Consider the following 22,617-nt stretch of genomic DNA (forward strand, 5'->3'; position numbering starts at 1 on the left):
TCACTTGCAGACATCTTTGTATCTCAACTCAAAAGTTCACCATAGAGGATGTCCTTGGGGATCCGCCCGTCTGTTTAGCTTTTGCTCTTGCTCGGCACATGTTGTCCAGGATTCACTCTCATACAGGAGGGTGCTGACTATGCAGGCTTTGCACACTGCCATCTTGGTTTGGGTGGTCAGCATTGGTTTTCCCAGACGTTAATGGTCAGTCCTAGAGATGTTTAAGCCTTGCCGACGCGTTTGTTGATTTTCGGTGTTGGTGATGGTGGAACCCAGGTAGGTGAACTGGTGGACCACTTCAAGTTTGTAACTGTCGATGATAATGATAGGTGGTGGTGTGTCCACATCTTGACCCAGCACATTCGTCTTCTTCAGGTTGATGGTTAAACCGAAGTCTTTACAGGCCCTGGAGAATCTTTTCTTTGTGTGTGTGTGTGTGTGTTTGCTAGAGATGTTGTGCAGCCTTAGAGTATGAATAAAAACAACCTCGTACTGCTCACAGAATACTGTATGCTATTGTTTTTTAAATAATGTAAAATATTGTCAATTATGGTACGTCCTGTTTTTGCAGAGTTAGGTGCGTTCCTGGGTTAACATATTCAGTTGATCCTGGAACAACATTCCTGTTTGAAAATTAAATCCTAACCATATCCTTACCCCTAAACCTAACCCATATATGCAAGTTATTCCTAAAATCAGAAGGAAGTGAAAGGTGAAAAACACTGATGTAGAAGCACCTAACCCTGGTTGTAAGCCTGAACTTGACATAAAATCTCAAATCTGATTGGTTGATTGGAATGTTGTTCCAGGATCAACAAAGATGTTTAAACACTGGGAATGGATGGTCAGTTCAAGCGCATTGCATTATGGGATACAGTATTTCACATAGTGTGTTCCATTTGTATACTGTATTTCGCTAAATCCTTCGTATATAGAAAATATACATGCTGTGCACAGTGTATTCTCAAGACAATATAAAAATGCTGATCTGAACATAAAAGTGATTATAGAATTAGCAAAACAAACTCTTCTGAAAGCGTTCACACTTGTCCACAGAGGAAGCAGGATGTCACGTTTGCGAGCTGTGAAGCTGCCGTCCGCACACAGATGTGTTTGTCGGCGTGGCAATAATCTCCAGGGTGTTTGTGAATAGGAGCCACAAATGACTCGACGACGAATGAAAGTCAAAAGCCCAAAAGAGCAGTTGATCTGAAATAAGAGACCAAACCACATGAAGCAATTACCCCATTTGTTATTGCAAATTGAAAACTTGTGCACCGTGGAAGCGTCTTTCTGTGTAGCACCTCATTTCCTATTTCTTCCTTTTTCATCTACTTGACATTTCGCACCAATTTGAATCGAATAGGTCTGTCTGCATTTGGTTTGGGCTTCTCAGGTTAATTACTTTTTGAAGATGCCGACTTATTGAGAACATATTTGAATAATTGTGTTTCGCCGGGCCTGTGAGTGGCTGTCCATCTCAGATTTACCTGAGCTTAAAACTAACATAGCAAAATGGATTACGAATAGCACAATTAGTCAAGATATCACAAATATGATAACTAACTAAGGAAACTCTTATTTATTGTGTTGTCCACAGGCTCCTGAATCTGTCCCTCACCTCTGACCTGGTGCCGGATCAGGACGTGATCGATGTCATCATACATGTTGGCCGCAATCCGCTGGGAAGACATTTAGCATGGAGATATTTCCGTGAGAAGTGGGACATATTGAATTCCAGGTGAATGTAGCTCCTCTGTTTATCAGTGACTTCAACCTTCCTCTCAGTCCCTGAACAAATGAATTTTACATTCGCACTCTCATGTTGGAGGACCACAGTGCAATTTGGGAAATATCTATTGGTGTTTGTTTGCTACTGAGCTCATTAAAATGGTGCTCCAGTGTTTTTAATGACAGAGCTTGAACTCTATGTCTCTCATTCGCAGGTATGGAGAAGCTTTGTTTATGAACTCCAAATTAATCAGCGGCGTGACGGAGTTTCTCAACACTGAGGCCGAGTTGAATGAGGTGAGTCTGGACTTATACACCATCCTCAGGCTTATACACCACCATTCAATCTCAAGCACTAATGAACTATTGACCAATCTTCATGGAACATTAATACTTTCAGAAAACATTGGTCAGCAAAATTCTTGAGATGGAGAAAATAAATAAAAGTAAACTTTGTTGGGTTATTTCCTCATTGTAACTGCTTAACCATATTACGGGAAATGGAACGTATATTCACTTATTCAAATTCATTCAGCTTCAGTCCCAGAGGACCCAGACTGCTGATGCTTCTCACTGCAGCGCAGCACTTTCTCTTCCAGCTGACTTCGTTTTCCACAATTTATCATTCATACAGCGCTAATACGAACCCCCTCAGTGTTTTCTTCAACAGAGCATTAGCATACTGTCATTGACAATCAGCCGCTGCCAGAGCACTTCATCCACAGTTTCACCGTTAGATCAGTGATACTTTCAACTCTGTAGGTTTCAATTGATTGTTTAAAAAAATTCGTTTGATATAGTTCAAGACCAAAATAGCAGCTTAAATACTGAATCCCAGCGCATATTCGTTCATGTCGATCTCATGACCTCGGGAACTGGGAATTGTTTTCGTAACGTGTAGTTTGGTAAATGGAGATTTTTAATGAGATTTTCATGTTTGTTATTGATGATAGTAGAGGCCAGGTTTCTCTTCCACAAAGACAACACGGATAATTCTGTTTACTTCAGATCCATTCCCACTCCTCATTATCATAAACATCACTGTTATCTGCTAAATTACATGTCAGGCATTTGCATGTAAATGCGTCGTATATTCTGACGCTGTTTAACTATCAGAGGTGGTCTCTACACACAAAATCTCTATATCTGATCCATCAGACACAATATGATTATCATGTTAATGAAAATGTGTTATCTTCTCCTCAGCTGAAAGAGTTCATCCTGACCAGCGGGGGAGAGTCGGCACCTGCGTTCGCTCGAGCCGTTGAGATCGTTCAAGCTAATGTAAAATGGCACATCCTGTTCCAGCAGCAGTTTTACCGATGGCTGCGAAAAGCTCCTGATGGTTAACACAACATTAAGCATGGAGCGATCTATTAGCATGAAACGTCTATCAGACATGTCTTGGCCAGTGACATGGGGACACCTACGTGATATTAAAAATAACTTTTATGGACTCTGAAAGGCAGCAAATTTTAACTTTTATTTTTCTTTTGAAATGACAAGGCAAGGACTGACCAAGACAAGTTCTCAGAAAACAACAGTGCCAAACACACTTACTACACCAATAGAAGAGACGATAAAAAGGGGGAGGAGATGGACAGAAAATAAGTAGAAGAAATTGTAAAACTGAATATGGTAACAGAAGGACTGGAAGTTCCACTTTTATTTTGAAAAGAGCCAGCTGGGCTCTAGAACGAGCATGTGCATTGAATGGATCAGGCTGGGGAAAAACGTTTTAAAGTGACTGAGGCAAATGTGTGATCCTGCTTCCGTCATTTTTATTCGTGAAACAATCTTGGCAGTCTTTCCCCTTTTCATGCAGTTTCAGTAGCTGCGCTTATGTGTTTATAACCTACAAAAGAAAGAAAATGGCCTTAAAAGGACTTTGTCTACATTACATTCTCCCCAAAGACTGCTGCTGTTCTCAGATGGAACAAAGACTCTTTTTAAAGTTGAAATTTCAGCAAAAAGCTGCTCTTTGCTTTTCTTGCACAATCACACCGTTTTATTGACTTATATTTTTTACAATATCAAACAAGGCCATATCTACCTTCATCAAACAGTCAAATAAAGACAACTGCAGCTCGCTCGTGGATCCATCATTTATCATGGACAAACACGGCTTGTCTGATTGAGTCAGTGCAAAGGAATTCTTAAGGTGCCTATATTTGGTTTCTGTGGTCAGAAGGGGATTGAGTTTATACAGTGGAGATTCTAAAATATTGACACTTGATGATTATATAACTTGAAGAATATGCATATACATGTATGTATGTTCATCTGTATATATTTCTACAAAGTTAAATTACATATGGGTCAAAGATGTGGCGGTCTTTTTTTGTTTGTTTGTTTTCTGGAATTAAAGGGATTGTTCATTCGGAAATGTTGTCATCATTTACTTACCCTCATGCCGTTACAAACTCACAAAACTGTTATCTTCAGTATACAGATGAAGATATTTTAAATATAATCTCATGATTTTTGTCTCACACAACCATAGTACAAAAAAAAATTATTCACGTGAATCAAGCAGTTTCATCTCCTTCCTCTGAAGACACACAATCTATACGATAAACATATTGTAAGCTTTTATGCACATAAACTTATGCACATACATTCATCAAATATAGTAAACATGGATGCTCAATTATGTTTTCTTGATTTGAAAGAACAAACCTCACTGGTTTTCGAACATCAAAAAGCACAGTTGTGAAAATTATGAATATTTTAATTTTTGGATGAACTATCCCTTTAAGTTAATCCAAAGTACATTGATGTAATTCATACAGACAATGAGCAAAATCCTGCACTATTACGATAAGTGTTCAAGTTCTATTTTTTTGGTGAATATTAAAATAAAACATGTCAGGGCGGTGTAACCAGTGAATGACTGAAATTATTGTAAAATGTTTTACCATGATTATTATTTTTCCATTTAAGAAAAAAAAAGTATTAGTATTTGGGAAAAAAAAACTTTTATCTGCCAAATCACTGCAGTACATATAGGATTTTTGTCATTTCACAATAATTTTGACAAGTTATAACCTCAAATAATGATATATAATGTAACGTAACAGATTTATATGTTATATGACTGACAAACTGTGTTTAGTTTTTAACTAAAAATGGAAAAGTTTATGGAAAAAATGGAAACTGACAAAAAAGCGTTTTGGGGGCCTGAAAACACAAACTTTTGAAGCAAGATTTTGAAAACAATACCTTTATCATCTCCGTGTAAACCATAGATATCCATAATAAAGGCTAGATGTCTTATGGCGGAGTCTCTATCGTCATCCCCGACGGCCATCTTGTCATAGGTAAGCTTTCTGGTGGGCTCTGTGGTACCTGATGTAAGATGAGTGATCAGCACGAACATAAATATCTCATTGAAATCTTGACAGATTTACAAACGGTTTGGTTTCTTTCAAACATTAGTAATACAGCATTTTTAGTCAATTTCATGTGAATAGCTTTGACCAAAAAAAGAAAAAAAAAATCTACAAACAATATGTGGTTACACCACTTGACATTTTTTAGTCATTTAATTGAAATGTTCATTGGATTTTTTTTAAACTTTTCTTATGCTCTTTAAAACAGATTTTATAAAGATTTATTATAAATGATCCCACTATAGATTTGTTATACTTTTGGGCAGAAACATTACTTTCAAAGTCAACTTCACATGAACATTTTGCAGCAGATATATGAAGCTTAATTATGTTTTATTAACATAGTTCGGGAGGAACATGTCAAATGGGCTACTCTAGTATCTCCAGCTGTCTACAATCAGTAATCAACAAATACTCTAGTATCTCCAGCTGTCTTCAATCAGCATATCTACCCAATCAGCACGAAGGCAAACCATAAACACAGTCAAACTCACCTAAGGATGTTCTACAGTCTTCAGAATCCCTCCGCCACCCCCATCTCTTGTGTCTGTTTATTTCTGTTGTATGCGTTGCAGATGAAGAGCTAAAAAAAGAAAGAAAGAAAAAGATACAATGCCTTTTCTAACTTAATATCCATGTCCAATTAGCAAGACTGGCAGTGCCTTGAATAAACCTGTCATAAACATTCTCATGATCTGGAAATCAGACGTAGCAGGTTTGAGATATATGTCAAGCATATATAAAAGAAGCTTGAACCCTGAAGCCACAGGTGTCAACAAACTAAGATGAAGTGTTCGGCATTATTCAGACTCTGCACTGACTGTTACTCCAAAGTCAATGTTATATATGAATAAAGTGTCACAAATGACATAAAAAAGTTGAAAGTCAACCAAATAAAATAGCTGTATTGCGCGCTGTACAAGCTAAAGTAATTCTGCCGCCGTCTGCTGAGGCGTTCACTTCACTATCAGTCCACTTTGTAGAGCGTTCAAAGAATTGAACCATAATATATATATATATATATATATATATATCCAACTTATTATCATTAATGGCAGTTACAGAAAGAAAAGTTAGCCTATTGCCATGCTCTGAAAAATTCTGTAGAACAGATGAAAAAAGGAATGTATAGTGGTTCTGTCTGAAAGGATAATCTACAATCATTTGATGATTGATTGGATCAATCCTTCACAGTGTCTGCAAAGCTGGACTGTGACTTGAAAACGGAGGACTTTTTCCTACCTTTCCATCATGAAGTGCTGATAAGTCCCGTCTGTCCTCCTTCATTCATCTTTGCCTCCAGGTCACATGTTGTGGCTGCTGTCCACAGTTCTTAATGACCTCTTTTACCACATAGATAATCAGCAGTGGACACGATCGATCCGTGACTCCTCAAAACAGGCATTATGCACCTGAGACTGTGATCTGCAAATAAAACATTTTTCACAATAAAAATGTCACTAAAAATGTCACAGTGAGAAATAGCTTCATTAGCTGCTCACAGCTGAAAATAATCTTGTGCCTCACAACTGTCAACATAATTGCATTTATCAGTCGTCCAGAGAGGTTTTCCACATAACAGAAGTGTGAAATGAACAACACACACCTGTATGCTGCTTTTTTTGTTTCCTTGTCATTCTCTCCACTAAAATTCATCTGTTTTCAACACTGTTTTCAACACTGATATTAATAATAAATGTTTCTTGAGCATCAAATCAGCATTTTAGAATGATTTCTGAAAGAACATGTGACCCTGAAGACGGAAGTAGGCCTAATGATGCTGAAAATCCAAAATCAAGCGTTGCATCCATAGGTTGTATCACTGGAATAATAATAATAATATTTTAAGCTTTAATAATATTTTACAATATTACTGTATATATGTAGCCTGGGAAAACCCAGATAATTTCGAGCGAATTTAGATTTGCTCTGAAAGTTTGTCTGGCTAAGAGCTCATTCAAGCCCATTTCAAATCCGTCGAAGTCGCGGCACCAATCAGAAACGTTGGGGCGGGGTTTACACAATGATGACAGCGCCGGAATTTTGAAGCAGATTTTGTAAGCCTACATTATAAAGATGGGTTCCGCCGTCGAACATCACTCGCGTCTGTTTTAATCCATTTGAGCGTTTCCTTTTTGTTAAAAACCGAGCAGAGAACAACACTGGGAGATGTTTCTCTGCCGAGCCGCTCTGCATACGTCATCTCCTTCATCGCTCTAATTGGTTTTAGGTCTACCCGCGACGTCCGTTGGTGACGCCTCTCTGGAAATGATTTGTCTTGGCGACGCTTTGCCAGACAGACCATAACTCAGTTACAACTGAGAATGGTCTGGTTTTTAACCAGGCTATATGTGCAGCCTTGGTGAACATACAAGATTTGTTTAAAAAAAAATCATAAATAATATCTGACCTTGTCACCTTTATTGTGCTAAAACTACATATTTTATTGATCCTGGAACAACATTTCTGGCTGAAAATGTAGTCCTGACTATATCCTCACCTACCCATACCCATAATTTATCCCTAAAATCAATGCCTAAACTTAAAGTTTGTTCCTCAAATCCGATTGGTTGATTGGAATGTTGACAAAAGGTCACTACCTTTCAAATGTTCTCCCATGTTTAGACAATTAAAGTCTATGGCAGTATGTGTGCAAATTAAAAGCACCTTATTTAGTAAGATACTACAATAAAGACTGAAGCTGAAAGCAGAAGCAAACTGCAGTCCAGCAGCAAAAGTGTGACTGGAAAATTTGTTCTGATCCATGAGGCTGAACATCAAGGACCATGACAAAAAAACCAGAACATTCATTCAAGGCAATTTTAACGCTATATAAACCTCACCCTTACGCTTTCAAAGGGTTGTGACATTATGTATTTCTTTTAAGGATGACTAAAGTTTGGCACGGGGTCAAAGATAAAATTGAAAGAGAGAGGCAGAACGGGAGAAATTGCACAGAATACATCCCTCAATATTACCAGAATACTTCAGCAGGTGTCAGTACTACACTTTCTCGCGGTCTTCATTGGTTCTTTGGCAGAGAGAGAGTGCAAGTGATATAACGGATGCGAGCTCCTCGATACGACTCAGCCCACATTGGACACATACAGTAGTCCATCATATGTAGAAAATCCTGGAATGTTCTCATCAAAAACCTTAATTTCTTTTCAACTGAAAAAAAGAAAGACATGGACATCTTGACATGGGGGTGAGTAAATTATCAGCAAAAAAGTGAACTACTCCTTTAAGTGTAATTTGCTCAGTTATGACATTTTTAATGCAAATATGACATTGTTTGAGATGACACTGACAGGTTATGATGTATTGGTTTATGTCAAGATGTCATAACAAAGACATCTTAAACAATGTCTTTTTTTGCATTCAGAATGTCATTATTGAGCAAAAGACACTTAATGACAGTTGTCATAAACATGCATAAACCCTATTTCATATTCAAGACATATGTCATTTCATGGTTATGAAGGTGTCATGCCAGTCGCATGCACACCCCTTCAAGTAAAGTATTACCCTATTTTCTATATATATATATAGATATATACATTTTTTTTTTTTTTTTACAGTGTACCTGCTCCCTCTGTACGTCAAAATGAAATGTGTTTTATATTCAGGGGTGATTTCAGGTTGATTCTGGCACTTTTCCCCAGTCATCCCAATGGCAAAATGTGTCCCAGTCAACATGAATTCAGCCCTACAAGTTCGTTTTTTTTCCATCCCACATATGAACACAAAGTCGACAAAATTGAAACACATTAGTCGTTCTTTTATTAGCAAAGTAAACATGTTTTACCAGCCATTTGGTTTGCTCTAATGTGGCATCCTGGCCAAGGACAATGGCTAATATTGTCTCTCCTCTCTTCCATTTGGAAAAGTGCTGCAACAGATCAAAAACAACAATACGCACCAAATGCATTGGCTGACGGGAAAGAGAAATGAATCATTGTAACCTCCAAATGAATTATTGATGTTCAGTGTTTTGGACAGAATAGCCACTGCTATTAATCATGTATGGCATGTGTTAGTTTAAAATCCAAAAAATGAAAATTTTCAGTGAAAGAAGTGGTGCTTCTGTAGCAAAAGAATGGTGAGATCAGAGGGTAACCTTTTCAGACATTAGAAGCGTTTGAAAAATTTCATAAATGTTTCCTCTCCCTCACACACTCGCACATTAGTATGCATGAAAATCTCTTGTGTTTCCTCAATATCAAGCAATAGCTTTGCTAATGATCAATAGTAATCATCACTCAACCGCAACATTCATTACCAAAGAGTACTACAGTGAATTTGGGGAAAGGGTCCTTTTACGTCAAATCTAAATGAATTCAGAAAATCTGACATGTTTGGAAGAGGAAGTGGCTTTGATGTTTCAGTTTAATGAATCAAAGGGGAAAACAAAGAAACAGTGGGTTGACTGAACGTCTAAGGGGAAAAACAACGTTCAATCTGTCATTGTGTTTACAGTGGGGAGAACAAGTATTTGATACACTGACAATTTTGCCGGTTTTCCCACTTACAAATCACGTAGAAGTTTATAAATTTTTTCTCTTCAACTGACGGAATCAATTTTTTTTAATGTCAGTTATGTAGGATACAAATAAAAATTAATTCTATATCAAAATTATGAAATCTAATTTATATTTCATACAAAAAAAATAATTAGTGCACTGATTGTCTTGATTTTTAGTTACTTTAAAACTGAAATACATTATGGTACTGTAAATCTTAATTACAGTAACTTACTGGCAACAGTGTTGAGTGGAGAACAGGAGGGCTTCTTAAAGAGAAACTAACAGGTCTGTGAGAGGCAGAATTCAAGAATTCTAAGAATTCAAATTGACTTGAGGTTTGTTCAAACTTTTATGAAGACTTAAGACATAAAGATGTATCTATAAATCTTTATTTATAGAGATCCCGTTGGATATCTGCTTGAGGAAATAAATAATAACTGTGACCGTAACTAAAATGTGTCTGAAATAGAGACACATTTAATCTCCATAACAACATAGTGGCCTTAAGAGTTTGTCTTTCAAAAGCTCCATTATTCTTATCAGCTCTCCATTCAGTATTTCTGTTTCCTATTATCATTTTTAAATATTTGCTGAGGGGGTTTAATTATGCTTAGTAATTGAATGTGTGTGTGTGTGTGTGTGTGTTTTTTTTTTTTTTTTTTTTTTTTGCTGTATTTGATAATCACACCACCATTTCTCACCAAAAGATATATATAACTAATTTAACTAGATTTTTTTTTCTCCAATCTATAACTATCTGAAGATAAGTAAGGGGTTTCGACATGGTAAGCTGAGATGCAAAATACTCCAGGTTACAAAATACTCCCATTTCTCTTCTTTGTAAACAACCCAATGTTCCTATGAGCTTTTCCTGTGAATGCAGCCCAGCTCTTTTAGAAGATGCGAGCGGATATTGGATTTGCAATGTAATCAATATCTAATTACCTTTATCAAAAGGCCTGGGGTTTTAATAGTTGATTCATAGGGGCAGGAGACACTATTTAACATTGAACTGTTAGAACAGCACCTTCCTGCTTCCCTCTCATTAACGCTGATTTCAGACCTAGTGAGCTCCCTTGTTACCTACTGCCTAAATAGGCATTTGCTTTCTAAAGCAAAACCCTACATGAATCCTAAATGATAGCGGCTCTACATATGCAGCCACAAATAGCACTCCTCAAACGACTAACAATTGATTTCAATAGAAGTTGTTATTAGCATGTTGCTAAGCTAACAACATGATGGTCTAAGAAGCATAAAATTACAGAGAACTTACATCTTTTTTCTACTTTTTCATTTTAATGGGCTATTTGTGTCTATATTATTTAGTTTTGAATGACTTAAAAAGTAGCCTACAAGGAGAATTAAAAATTACGTTCTCTCTCTTTGTCCACCATCTTGGATTTTCTGTTGTTGTTGTGTTTTTTACTGAGCTTGTCACTAGCAGAATGCTAACGTTTGCATTTGTAATGATTTTCTAAGCTAACAACACAATAGTCTGTACAATGATACTATGATAAGTCCATGCCCATGGGTGCCCATTTTTAACTCTTTTAATTACATTTTTTCAGTATTTAATGAAACATAACATCTTAATCTTGATGTTCGGTTTATGTTCTCCTAGCTTAGTACCCTTGTGAAAAGCATTTGAAATGTTTTTATTCCATCCTTTAAAAATCTGCCTACATAGGTAACAAAAGGTAAAGGTAATTATATCTCACATGTAAGTGCTGAAAGAGAGATGATAAGAGAGTTGGGAAAGAAAGTTGAACCTAGTAGCTGATCTGGTTAAAGGGCTCGTGAGTTTCTTTTCACCCACTAATGGCAGCACATTTGTCCTTGTCTCAGGCTGGGCCATCTTTCCTTCCATTTCATATGGCCTTTGTTCCTATAAATCATCTGCCATGTTCTCCTTCTCCATCTTTGGCTATATCAGAGCATCAGCACAGAAGATTACTCCCAGCAATATGGATTACAGTGAGGTATCAAAGAGGGTTAGATAATGTATATCTCCGTCTTGTGGCTCTCTGACCCCTGATCAATATCATCTCGGCTCCAGAGTCACATAATCACCTTAGATGAATTAGACCGATCTGAGGACTGTCTGACGACTCTCAGACAGAGTATCTGTTTCCCTCTGAGGACGTCCCACAGAGCCCAGTGTAGGCGACAACCATTGATCACCTGCATCGCTCCAGAGGGAGACGAGAGAAATGAGAAAAAGGAAAGGTGCCTGTGGAATCTCTTTGGTGACTGGGCATGGATGTTGAGATGATGTGAAAGTTGTTTCAAAAGAGTTCAGCATTTTGGTAAGAATCAAAGATAAAGATGCAGCATTCATGAGGAGAAGGCAATACCAGAATTATTTTTATAAATTATTAAATTATATATAATAATAGGTTATAGTTTCAATGATGACACTTAACATGTCTGTGATCGGCTAAGTGCTCATCACTGCAACCTACCACGAACTAAATATAATGCCATAATCAACACTTTTCACAATTAGTTAAAGGAGTCATGAACTGGCTTTTAAAATGTTATTATATTGTTGTCTAAGGTCAACTTATGACGTTCGCTTGGTTTTTGCATTCAAAAACATCAAAATGAATAAGCAATAGGCTATTTTGTACCCTAGTTTTGAGCCTATAACTGAAAAACGCTGGGTTTTTATGGGCGTCTCGCACTGAAGACTTGGAAGTAAACGCTCACTGCTGTGAATAGAGAACAGTTTTCCATATTATAATGAGTTTCAACTCACCCGTCGATGCACTTGGGGGAAATTGTTTTGAAAACGTCCAATGTGGTAAAATGGCAACCGGAGTGATTCGCCCATACATGTTCGACCCAGAGTCCGTGTGTTGCACCATTCCTGTCAGATCCAATATAGACGCACAGCACCGTTCTTTACTCTTAATCGGTCTGCAAATCCAGTCTTGTTTAAAGGACAATTCTCAGTGAAATGACGTAAACAGACGGACAGTGTTTTACCTCATCAGCTGGAACGTCATTAAATAAAGTTTATCCATGCAGTCCTATTGGAATCCAGAGGAAGCTTATGCAGCGAATGCAGGCTAAACCGGCCGTGTTGAAGTAGGCGTTGATCTTCTACTGCAGGGGTGGTGTTCAATCCTCTTTGACGTAATAGTTCCCCAATTTGAAAAACGAGTCGTTTGTTGAGCCTGGTGACAATAAAAGCTTTTATTGGACTAACAAGGACGTTTTCAGTTCTGAAACTTGCAGGATATTCTTATAATATGATGACCTCTTAGATGTCAAAAGCTCAAGGAAAATTTGATTTCTCAGTTCATCACCCCTTTAACATTGAGAGCTGTAATAGTAAGAACGTGCTAAAAGTTTTCGAGAGAGTTCCACATGCAATGCTTAGCCATTTCAAATGAAAAGATGTTAGCCAATCACAGCCGTGGGCGTTTACATTGACGTCTCACAGCAGACACGCCCCCTCAACCAGAGCGTTCAAATCAACCAGAGCGAAAAATGCCACTAAAGGGTTCCTTGGGGAACATAACACAGTGAAAACCCCTTTTTGGAGCCTTTGTTTTTAAGAGTGAAGAACAGTATAAAGTAGCTCACTTTTATACCAAGCAGCGCTGATGGTCGAATGGCGGCGAATTTGTGTTACCAACTTGAAAACGCTTCAAAATCTCTGTGGGGAAATCACTTGCTCGCTTGATCTGGGAACACAGCTTACCTCCTGTTCATAGCATTTCAATAACCTCACACTGGCTTCAAGGACAGAAGGGGGCAAGTAAACAGTGGAATACTGTAGCATTTGATATGAATGTTACGCCTGCCTAAAACACTCAATAATGTATTAAATGTACAATGACCTTGACTGACAGTGAACACTGCAAATCCACAACAAATCAGGAGTAAATTCTCTAGTGACAAGTACAGGGTTTTACAGTACGGCTAAAGTCCATAAACCAGAAAACAAACACTGGGAACAAACATAATCTGACAGCAAACAGAAACCAAGGGTAAAGGGACGAATACATCTTTTTAGAGGTATGAATATGTGGTTTTGTCAAGGAAAAAACATTAAAATGAACTTTATGAGCATTTAAACATTACAGAACGGGTTGGCTTAGGAAACAAGTCTCTATGTGCTATACACAACTCTATGTGCTATACACAGGAAAACATCGCTGGTGCTGCTGTTACCGTCAGTAGATTGCTATTGATTCCTGTGCCACAGGAGGATTGGCCTTTAAAGATCAAACATATGCCCTCACAATCTGCCACACAGCAAATGTGATCGCTTGCCAGTCTTTGCCTCTATCTTGTCCTCAGTGGATTCTGTAGGTCTTGTATTCCCTCCTACATTGTGTATGGTTTTTTGAACACAAAATTGCTGCATTTTGGTGGCCTCATCACTAGGGTGTTGACTTATATGTTTCCTTGTTACTGTACAAATTCACAAAATCCAGTCTTTTCTATTGTTGTGTTGTGGGTTCAATAATATGTTGAATAATATTTGTAAAAAATGTCTAACATTTTCCAAAATAGTTTGAGGGTGTTGACTTGTGATACATATTAAGGCTTTCTGTGATATGTCTGGGTTTTAGCAAGCTTGCATCTGTCTCCCTTCTTTTCTGACTCTATAGGGAACAAAGACCTGTGATAAGAGAGAATCCAATCCAAATCCCGCCATTGATTTGAAGGTGAAAGCACTCTGATTCTAGGTATTGTGGAAATGGCAAGATATTAATTTGCATTGGCGGAACAAAAAGGATTTACGGTCTCTTGTAGTGTTTTGTTCTGAAATGTCAGCATAATCGGAAAGTTTGCCATTGTCTGGTGGAATATTTATTTATATCCTGAGGATTTTTGAAGTTTCACAGATCACAGGACTTATTATTTCTTTGAGAGGTGAAACATTGGAATGAGTCAACGCTCATACTGAGCCAGCAACAGAGATATAAATATATCTAAAAGCACGACTGTGCTCAAACATTTTGAGGGCCAGTCACTCAAACTTAAAAAAGAGGGTTTTGTATAATAACCATTAAATAATTAAATCACGTCTCATCATTTATTGCATGAGGATATTTTTTCAAGTGGAATACTTATCCATCTTTAATATTGTATCATGTTGTGATACCCACTTGCAGCACTATTATTTTAATAAAAATATATTTATTTAAATGATTTACTGTTTTATTTATTTATTATGTTACAAAGCAGTGTAGATTTATTCTATCAGCTATTTATTGGCACAACATGGAAATAATCAGCAAATTGATATAAGCCAAAGTTTTAATATTATTGCATCCCTAGAGTCTCAATAATGGTTGTGAGAATCAAAAGTTTAGACATCAGTTTTGTGCAAGACTGGTCTTGTGAAGATTGGACAAAGTTTATAGGTGTAGTGAAGGAAAAAAACATCAATCTAGGATGACTGCCAATCTTCTGGGTGGAAATTAAAATAGGTAACACTTTAGTTTAGGGTCTAGAACATACAGTATGAATGCTTTATTCTGCATGACAACATTCAACATCCCATATACCCAATCCCTAAACTTAAAGGGATAGTTCACTTTGAAATGAATTTTTGATATGTTTTAGCTTACCTCAAGGGCATCCAAGATGTAGGTGTCTTTGTTTCCACAGTATTTTCAATTTTGATATTTTTAGGTCAAACCGTTGTTGTATGTGAGTCATATAATGGAGGTCTATGGGGTCCACCTCAAAAAGCATGCACAGAGAAGTCCAAATTAAACATAATTTAATGACTTTAAGGCCTAAGACACAAAACGAGCGGTTTGTGTGAGAAAATGAACAGTATTTAATGTTTTACCTCTTGTAACACAGCCACGTCCAAGTACTCCGAGGGCGAGGGCGCTTCTGTCTGCGCAAGCAAAATATATCAAAAATTAATTTCAAAGTGAACTATAACTTTAACAACTACATTACTAACTATTAGGAGTTTATTGAAGCAAATATCATAGCTAATAGTTAATTAATAGTAAGAACTGGACTCTAATCTAAAGTGTGACCAAATTTCGTGTCATGTCTAAGAGGTTAAAAAGGTATCAGCAGATAAATGGCACTTTAAAGTTGGGCCTAACCTAACTAACCCCAAAACTTACAAAAACCTTTCATGCTTGGCCCCAAAGACAGAAATGTCCTGTAATAGCATAAACACTGAAGCAGCGTGGGCATAGAGTAGCTCTAGATCGAGGTCGCTCTCAATAACAGGCACAGTTAGACGAGGATGCGTTACTGTACAAAAGAATTTATTGTAAGCATTAAAATCTCTAAGCAGCTCTGCTCAAAACACAGAGGATATTATCTCTAATTTAGAAACAAAAGAGAGCTTTACGTCAAACACAACATGAAAGGAGGGAAATAAAAAGGCTGGAAACGTAAGTTGGATTATTTTGATATTACACAGGCGACTTACAACTTTATAGTATCCAACTAAAGGGTCTTGTCTGGGGATTTCATTAAATACCCAGCCAGTCGTTTAAAAAGTGGCCTATATTCCCCAGTTTTTGTTCATTCCTTGAGAGATTCACACAGTCAGCTGGACAGAAAATACTACTGGTCTCTGAAGTCACCAGGGTTGTGCACTATTCAGAATTGAATTGAGAATGCTTTATGAATTACAATTAAATTCCTGAATCGGAATTGAGGTAGCAAAGAGGATGCAGAATTAAAATGGAATGACATTCACATACAGTAAGCGCTTTCGTACTGTAGTTTCTAAGAAATAACTTTTCCAGTATAAATGACCTAAAACAAATGTGTAATGTAAATTTTACCATCCATACACACAGTATATAAGGCATTCCCAGAAACAAATGGTTGAGTTTGGCTTCCCCATAAAATTATATTATATTAGTAGAGAAAAATATATTTACTGCATGAACTGGACTACAATTATTTGTTTCAGTTTTTGATGTTAGCTTAGCTAACTGTTGTGATAGTACTAAATTATTATTAATAGTCAAAATGAATTATGTAATTATGTATATTTTGTCACATAATAGGCCTATCTTATGTCAGACTAATGAAATTTTACTGCTATAGCCTAGTATTTCAGCAAAGACACTGGATTCTTCAATTCTGAGTTTTGCCCAAGCCTGAGTCACATACATTAGTGATGGACTGATATATCGACCACGACGCCTGATTGGCTGATAACTGACCAATTTCAGATTAGCAGTTGCTGGTCGATTTTGCCAATTAATGTGCGTTAATACACAGTATGATGGTTGTTGGTTTAATATTTTGAGTAAATATTGTATATAACCATCCTTGTCATTTCAGTAAATTTCTATACATCTGTTTTGCGCAATTTTATTACAGATATAAAACTGGTAATCGGGCATCGTGAAAATAAGATAAATTGGCCTAAACAAAACAAAATTGCACATGTAGATGCTTAAAAATCAAAGGAAACAATTTGAGTCAGAAAACATAAATTGGTTTCAAGATATATTCTCTGAAAAGCATTATAGTATGCAATTTTGCTTTAAATGTAGATTTGTCTTGCTTATAGGATATTTTGGAATATTCTCAATGAGAAACAAGTCAAAAATACATAACCCCCCATATCGGTCAACCACGATACTATTTTCAAAAGGAATGCTCCATGTTTAACAATTCATGTTCATAAAAAAATAAAGAAATTATTAAAAAAAAAGATAAAACAATGGAAACCTTATAATTGGTCTCCATGATAACCATCCATTCAGAACCCCACGTGTTCACGACTCATAAAGATAACACATCTCAGCACTGCATTGACTGCATCGAATGAATTATACATGAAAATATCGACACACTGATTATTTTTTTCCCACTCAAACAAACATACCATATTCAAGGACAAACCCTCCAAAAACAAGAGAGCAAAGAGCAACACTATGAAAATGCGAATGATCCTGGACACCAGCGGGTTAAACCGGGACCCGGACACTCGATTGAAGATTCCCTTTTTTAGACGACCACAGAGTGCAGTCAATTGATCAAACAATAAACGCCATCTGTACAGAGATAAAATTCAGTCTACTCCCCTTTTATGGCTTTAGAGAGAAAAAAAGGCTACATGAATGTTTCTCCTCTTTGTCTTCCTCGTCCTGTTCCAATCAAAACACTGATGATTGTCACGTCTTTGTGCTTAATCTAAACTGTGTTTATATATACAGAAGAGCAATCTCTTTGTACCGCCGTCAGGTCTTCAAAGCAAATCCGATATTCTTAGGACTCGGAAAAGGTCAAACATCAGAAAACTGAATGACTGGCAGAAGGAAATGACTTTCATGCAAAATACGAGGGGGAAATGGCTTGTGAATCGTCTTTCGATACCAACGGACACTTCCATGCAATTTCCAGCGTTGATTCCTTCAGAGTTTTTCAGACGTTCCTTTCTTCCAGGTCTGTGAGGGCCAGGTCGTTTTAAAAAGAACAGGGAAATGAAAGCTCTTTTTTTTCCGGTTCTCAGAGTCCAGAGTAGTTTTTCCATTTTTTTTTTATTTATTTTCATTTGACTTATATCTCCCCAAGTCACTGGCCATGAGTTTAAGCACTCCATGCTTAATGTTGTGTTAACCGTCAGGAGCTTTTCGCAGCCATCGGTAAAACTGCTGCTGGAACAGGATGTGCCATTTTACATTAGCTTGAACGATCTCAACGGCTCGAGCGAACGCAGGTGCCGACTCTCCCCCGCTGGTCAGGATGAACTCTTTCAGCTGAGGAGAATATAACACATTTTCATCAACATGATAATCGTATTGTGTCTGACGGATCAGATATAGAGATTTTGTGTGTAGAGACCACCTCTGATAGTTAAACAGCGTCAGAATATACGACGCATTTACATGCAAATGCCTGACATGTAATTTAGCAGATAACAGTGATGTTTATGATAATGAGGAGTGGGAATGGATCTGAAGTAAACAGAATTATCCGTGTTGTCTTTGTGGAAGAGAAACCTGGTCTCTACTATCAATAACAAATCTCATTAAAAATCTCCATTTACCAAACTACACGTTACGAAAACAATTCCCAGTTCCCGAGGTCATGAGATCGACATGAACGAATATGCGCTGGGATTCAGTATTTAAGCTGCTATTTTGGTCTTGAACTATATCAAACGAATTTTTTTAAACAATCAATTGAAACCTACAGAGTTGAAAGTATCACTGGTCTAACGGTGAAACTGTGGATGAAGTGCTCTGGCAGCGGCTGATTGTCAATGACAGTATGCTAATGCTCTGTTGAAGAAAACACTGAGGGGGTTCGTATTAGCGCTGTATGAATGATAAATTGTGGAAGACGAAATCAGCTGGAAGAGAAAGTGCTGCGCTGCAGTGAGAAGCATCAGCAGTCTGTGTCCTCTGGGACTGAAGCTGAATGAATTTGAATAAGTGAATATACGTTCCATTTCCCGTAATATGGTTAAGCAGTTACAATGAGGAAATAACCCAACAAAGTTTACTTTTATTTATTTTCTCCATCTCAAGAATTTTGCTGACCAATGTTTTCTGAAAGTATTAATGTTCCATGAAGATTGGTCAATAGTTCATTAATGCTTTAGATTGAATGGTGGTGTATAAGCCTGAGGATGGTGTATAAGTCCAGACTCACCTCATTCAACTCGGCCTCAGTGTTGAGAAACTCCGTCACGCCGCTGATTAATTTGGAGTTCATAAACAAAGCTTCTCCATACCTGCGAATGAGAGACATGGAGTTCAAGCTCTGTCATTAAAAACACTGGAGCACCATTTTAATGAGCTCAGTAGCAAACAAACACCAATAGATATTTCCCAAATTGCACTGTGGTCCTCCAACATGAGAGTGCGAATGTAAAATTCATTTGTTCAGGGACTGAGAGGAAGGTTGAAGTCACTGATAAACAGAGAAGCTACATTCACCTGGAATTCAATATGTCCCACTTCTCACGGAAATATCTCCATGCTAAATGTCTTCCCAGCGGATTGCGGCCAACATGTATGATGACATCGATCACGTCCTGATCCGGCACCAGGTCAGAGGTGAGGGACAGATTCAAGAGCCTGTGGACAAGACAATAAGTGAGGAATAATTGACAATGCTGAATTATTTTAAATGATCTGGTAATGTGGCCATGGTGTGGACTGTAAAACTTCATTAAGTGATTTTAAATCTTTATTGAACACAATTTTTCATACGCATTAATCACACGCTCCATAGAAATTGCACTCCAATTAATTCCTGTGACAAATAAATAACCCAGAAGTGGGCAGAGCTTAGCAGAGGGTTCATTTGAATAGAATGAAGTGAACTGATAACAGTGGATACTGAAAATAATCAACAATCTTGAATGTGTTTTAACCAAAACTTTAATACACTAAATGAATTATACATATACTTCATTAATCGTGCTCTAATGCTTGGAAGAGCTTGGTCCAAAATATAATACTTGCCATATTAATGGCTGCTATTTGACAAATACAGCTATTATCATGAACATTATCGTATCTTTTCTAATTAAGTCATTCTAATCAATTTTACTATCATTTCTATGCTAGTTTTAAGCTCGGGTAAATCTGAGATACAAAACACATTATTCTTCCTCGTTTTCATTAAAGACAGCCACTGACAGGCCTGGCGAAACACAATTATTCAAATATGTTCTCAATAAGTCGGCATCTTCAAAAAGTAATTAACCTGAGAAGCCCAAATCAAATGCAGACAGACCCATTCGATTCAAATTGGTGCGAAATGTCAAGTAGATGAAAAAGAAAGAAATAGGAAATGAGGTGCTACACAGAAAGACGCTTCCACGGTGCACAAGTTTTCAATTTGCAATAACAAATGGGGTAATTGCTTCATGTGGTTTGGTCTCTTATTTCAGATCAACTGCTCTTTTGGGCTTTTGACTTTCTTTCGTCGTCAAGTCATTTGTGGCTCCTATTCACAAACACCCTGGAGATTATTGCCACGCCGACAAACACATCTGTGTGCGGACGGCAGCTTCACAGCTCGCAAACGTGACATCCTGCTTCCTCTGTGGACAAGTGTGAACGCTTTCTGAAGAGTTTGTTTTGCTAATTCTATAATCACTTTTATGTTCAGATCAGCATTTTTATATTGTCTTGAGAATACACTGTGCACAGCATGTATATTTTCTATATGTGAAGGATTTAGCGAAATAATACAGTATACAAATGGAACACACTATGTGTAATACTGTATCCCATAATGCAATGCGCCTGAACTGACCATCCATTCCCAGTGTTTATACATCTTTGTTGATCCTGGAACAACATTCCAATCAACCAATCAGATTTGAGATTTTATGTCAAGTTCAGGCTTACAACCAGAGTTAGGTGCTTCTACATCAGTGTTTTTCACCAGTCAGTTCCTTCTGATTTTAGGAATAACATATGGGTTAGGTTTAGGGGTACGGATGTGGTTAGGATTTCATTTTTTCAAACAGGAATGTTGTTCCAGGATCAACTGAATTATGTTTACCCAGGAACGAGTCTAACTCTGCAAAATCAGGACGTGCCATAATTTACAATTTTTAACATTGACATTATTTAAAATCATATTGTATACTGTAGACAGTTCACAGTATTCAGTAAGCAGTATGCTACGTTATCTTCATTCAGTCTCTAAGTCTGCACAACATCTCTAGGTTAACAGAGGTGAGATTCAGCAAACACACACACACACACACACACACACACACACACACACACACACGCACACACATTCGATTAGCAGAGAGGAATTGTATTCAGCCCACTACTACATCACAGCACGCTTCATCCAAATATATATAAAAAAAAAAGAATAATGGGGGAGGGGGGATACAATTTACTTCATGTCATAAAAATCAATACTAAACACAGAGTCCATACACCCCATCCTTCAGACTCAGTGATTGAAGCACGTTTACTAGCTCACTCCAAACACAGGCCAGTTTTCTCTTCGGTAGATTAAATATCACAAACACACACTCTCACACAGAGCTCAACTGGGACAGGGGGCTTTGCTTGTGCATGCTGCGTGAAATTTAAGTGCATCTAAAACCAGTGAACTGCTGTCTTTTATGTCCAACACTAGAGCAAAGGTGGACGTCTGAATGCTGCAGTAGTCATGAAATATATCAAATATCCTATGTGACACTAAAACAAATATCAGAAATGAGAGATATTTGAAGCATATAAACAACACTAAATCCTAAGAAACAATGACTAATAGTGCGATTCATACACAGAGGTGGTAAAAAGTAAAAACATTTATTTCATAAGAATTCATGAATAAAATGGAAGAAGGAAAAAAAGTGTAGAGCACCAGATATCAACACTGTTAAAAATCATTGGAGGACAGTCAAGAGCTGCACTTTGTTTCTTTGAGCTGAAATAAATTCAGTTACAGGTTCTTTACACCAAGCTTACACCATGCATTGCAGCAATAGGTCCCAGTTTCTAATTAGCACGTGAGTGTTCCTACCGCTTGTTTTGTTTTTTTAACAATGATGTCTGGCACTTTCAACACCATCACATCACTACTGCTGCTCTCACCCCACATCATTTGCTAATATACATAATCTTTTATGTTGTGGGGAAAACAGTTTTCTTGGCTTTTCCTTTGCAGTTTTCTCAAGAAAGCTTCTACCATTTGTGTTTTTGGAAAATGGGTAACCACCTTAAGCAGATGCAAACTACCAGAAAAGATGGTCAAGCACAGGGATTCTAAACTCTGACCGTCAGTGACATTAAATGAAAATTAAAACAGTCCTAATCAAAAACACTTGATCAAACTGATCAAGGTCTTCAGTATTACTGGAAAGTTCCAGGCACGTGAGTTTGATCAAGGTTGGAGCTAAAGTCAGCAGGAAAGTGGACCTCGAAGGCCAGATTTGACAATCCCTGGTCTAGCAGCTCTAGTTATCTGTTATCCGTATTTGGACCTTTGCCCTGCGTCTCAATGTGTGATGAGTTCTT

At 37.4% G+C, this 22,617-nt stretch overlaps 2 protein-coding genes across 2 annotated transcripts in view; one reads left to right on the forward strand and one right to left on the reverse strand.

Moving 5' to 3' along the window:
* LOC120476938 (thyrotropin-releasing hormone-degrading ectoenzyme) overlaps positions 1-4,111 on the forward strand; it is a 105,819-nt gene extending 101,708 nt beyond the window's left edge. Inside the window, exons 17-19 of the mRNA XM_089126721.1 lie at positions 1,601-1,741; positions 1,947-2,028; positions 2,938-4,111. Coding sequence (XP_088982847.1) covers positions 1,601-1,741; positions 1,947-2,028; positions 2,938-3,081 — 367 coding nt within the window. The 3' untranslated portion in view covers positions 3,082-4,111. The remainder of the gene's footprint in view (positions 1-1,600; positions 1,742-1,946; positions 2,029-2,937) is intronic.
* An 11,777-nt stretch (positions 4,112-15,888) lies between these two features.
* LOC120476935 (thyrotropin-releasing hormone-degrading ectoenzyme) overlaps positions 15,889-22,617 on the reverse strand; it is a 109,510-nt gene continuing 102,781 nt past the window's right edge. The window contains exons 17-19 of the mRNA XM_039668249.2: positions 19,555-19,695; positions 19,268-19,349; positions 15,889-18,369 (exon numbers count right to left, since the gene is read on the reverse strand). Of these exons, the coding sequence (XP_039524183.2) occupies positions 18,226-18,369; positions 19,268-19,349; positions 19,555-19,695 (367 nt within the window). The 3' untranslated portion in view covers positions 15,889-18,225. The remainder of the gene's footprint in view (positions 18,370-19,267; positions 19,350-19,554; positions 19,696-22,617) is intronic.

Source organism: Pimephales promelas, chromosome 24 (assembly GCF_988280905.1).
Source record: "Pimephales promelas chromosome 24, fPimPro1.hap1.1, whole genome shotgun sequence".
NCBI lineage: Eukaryota > Metazoa > Chordata > Actinopteri > Cypriniformes > Leuciscidae > Pimephales > Pimephales promelas.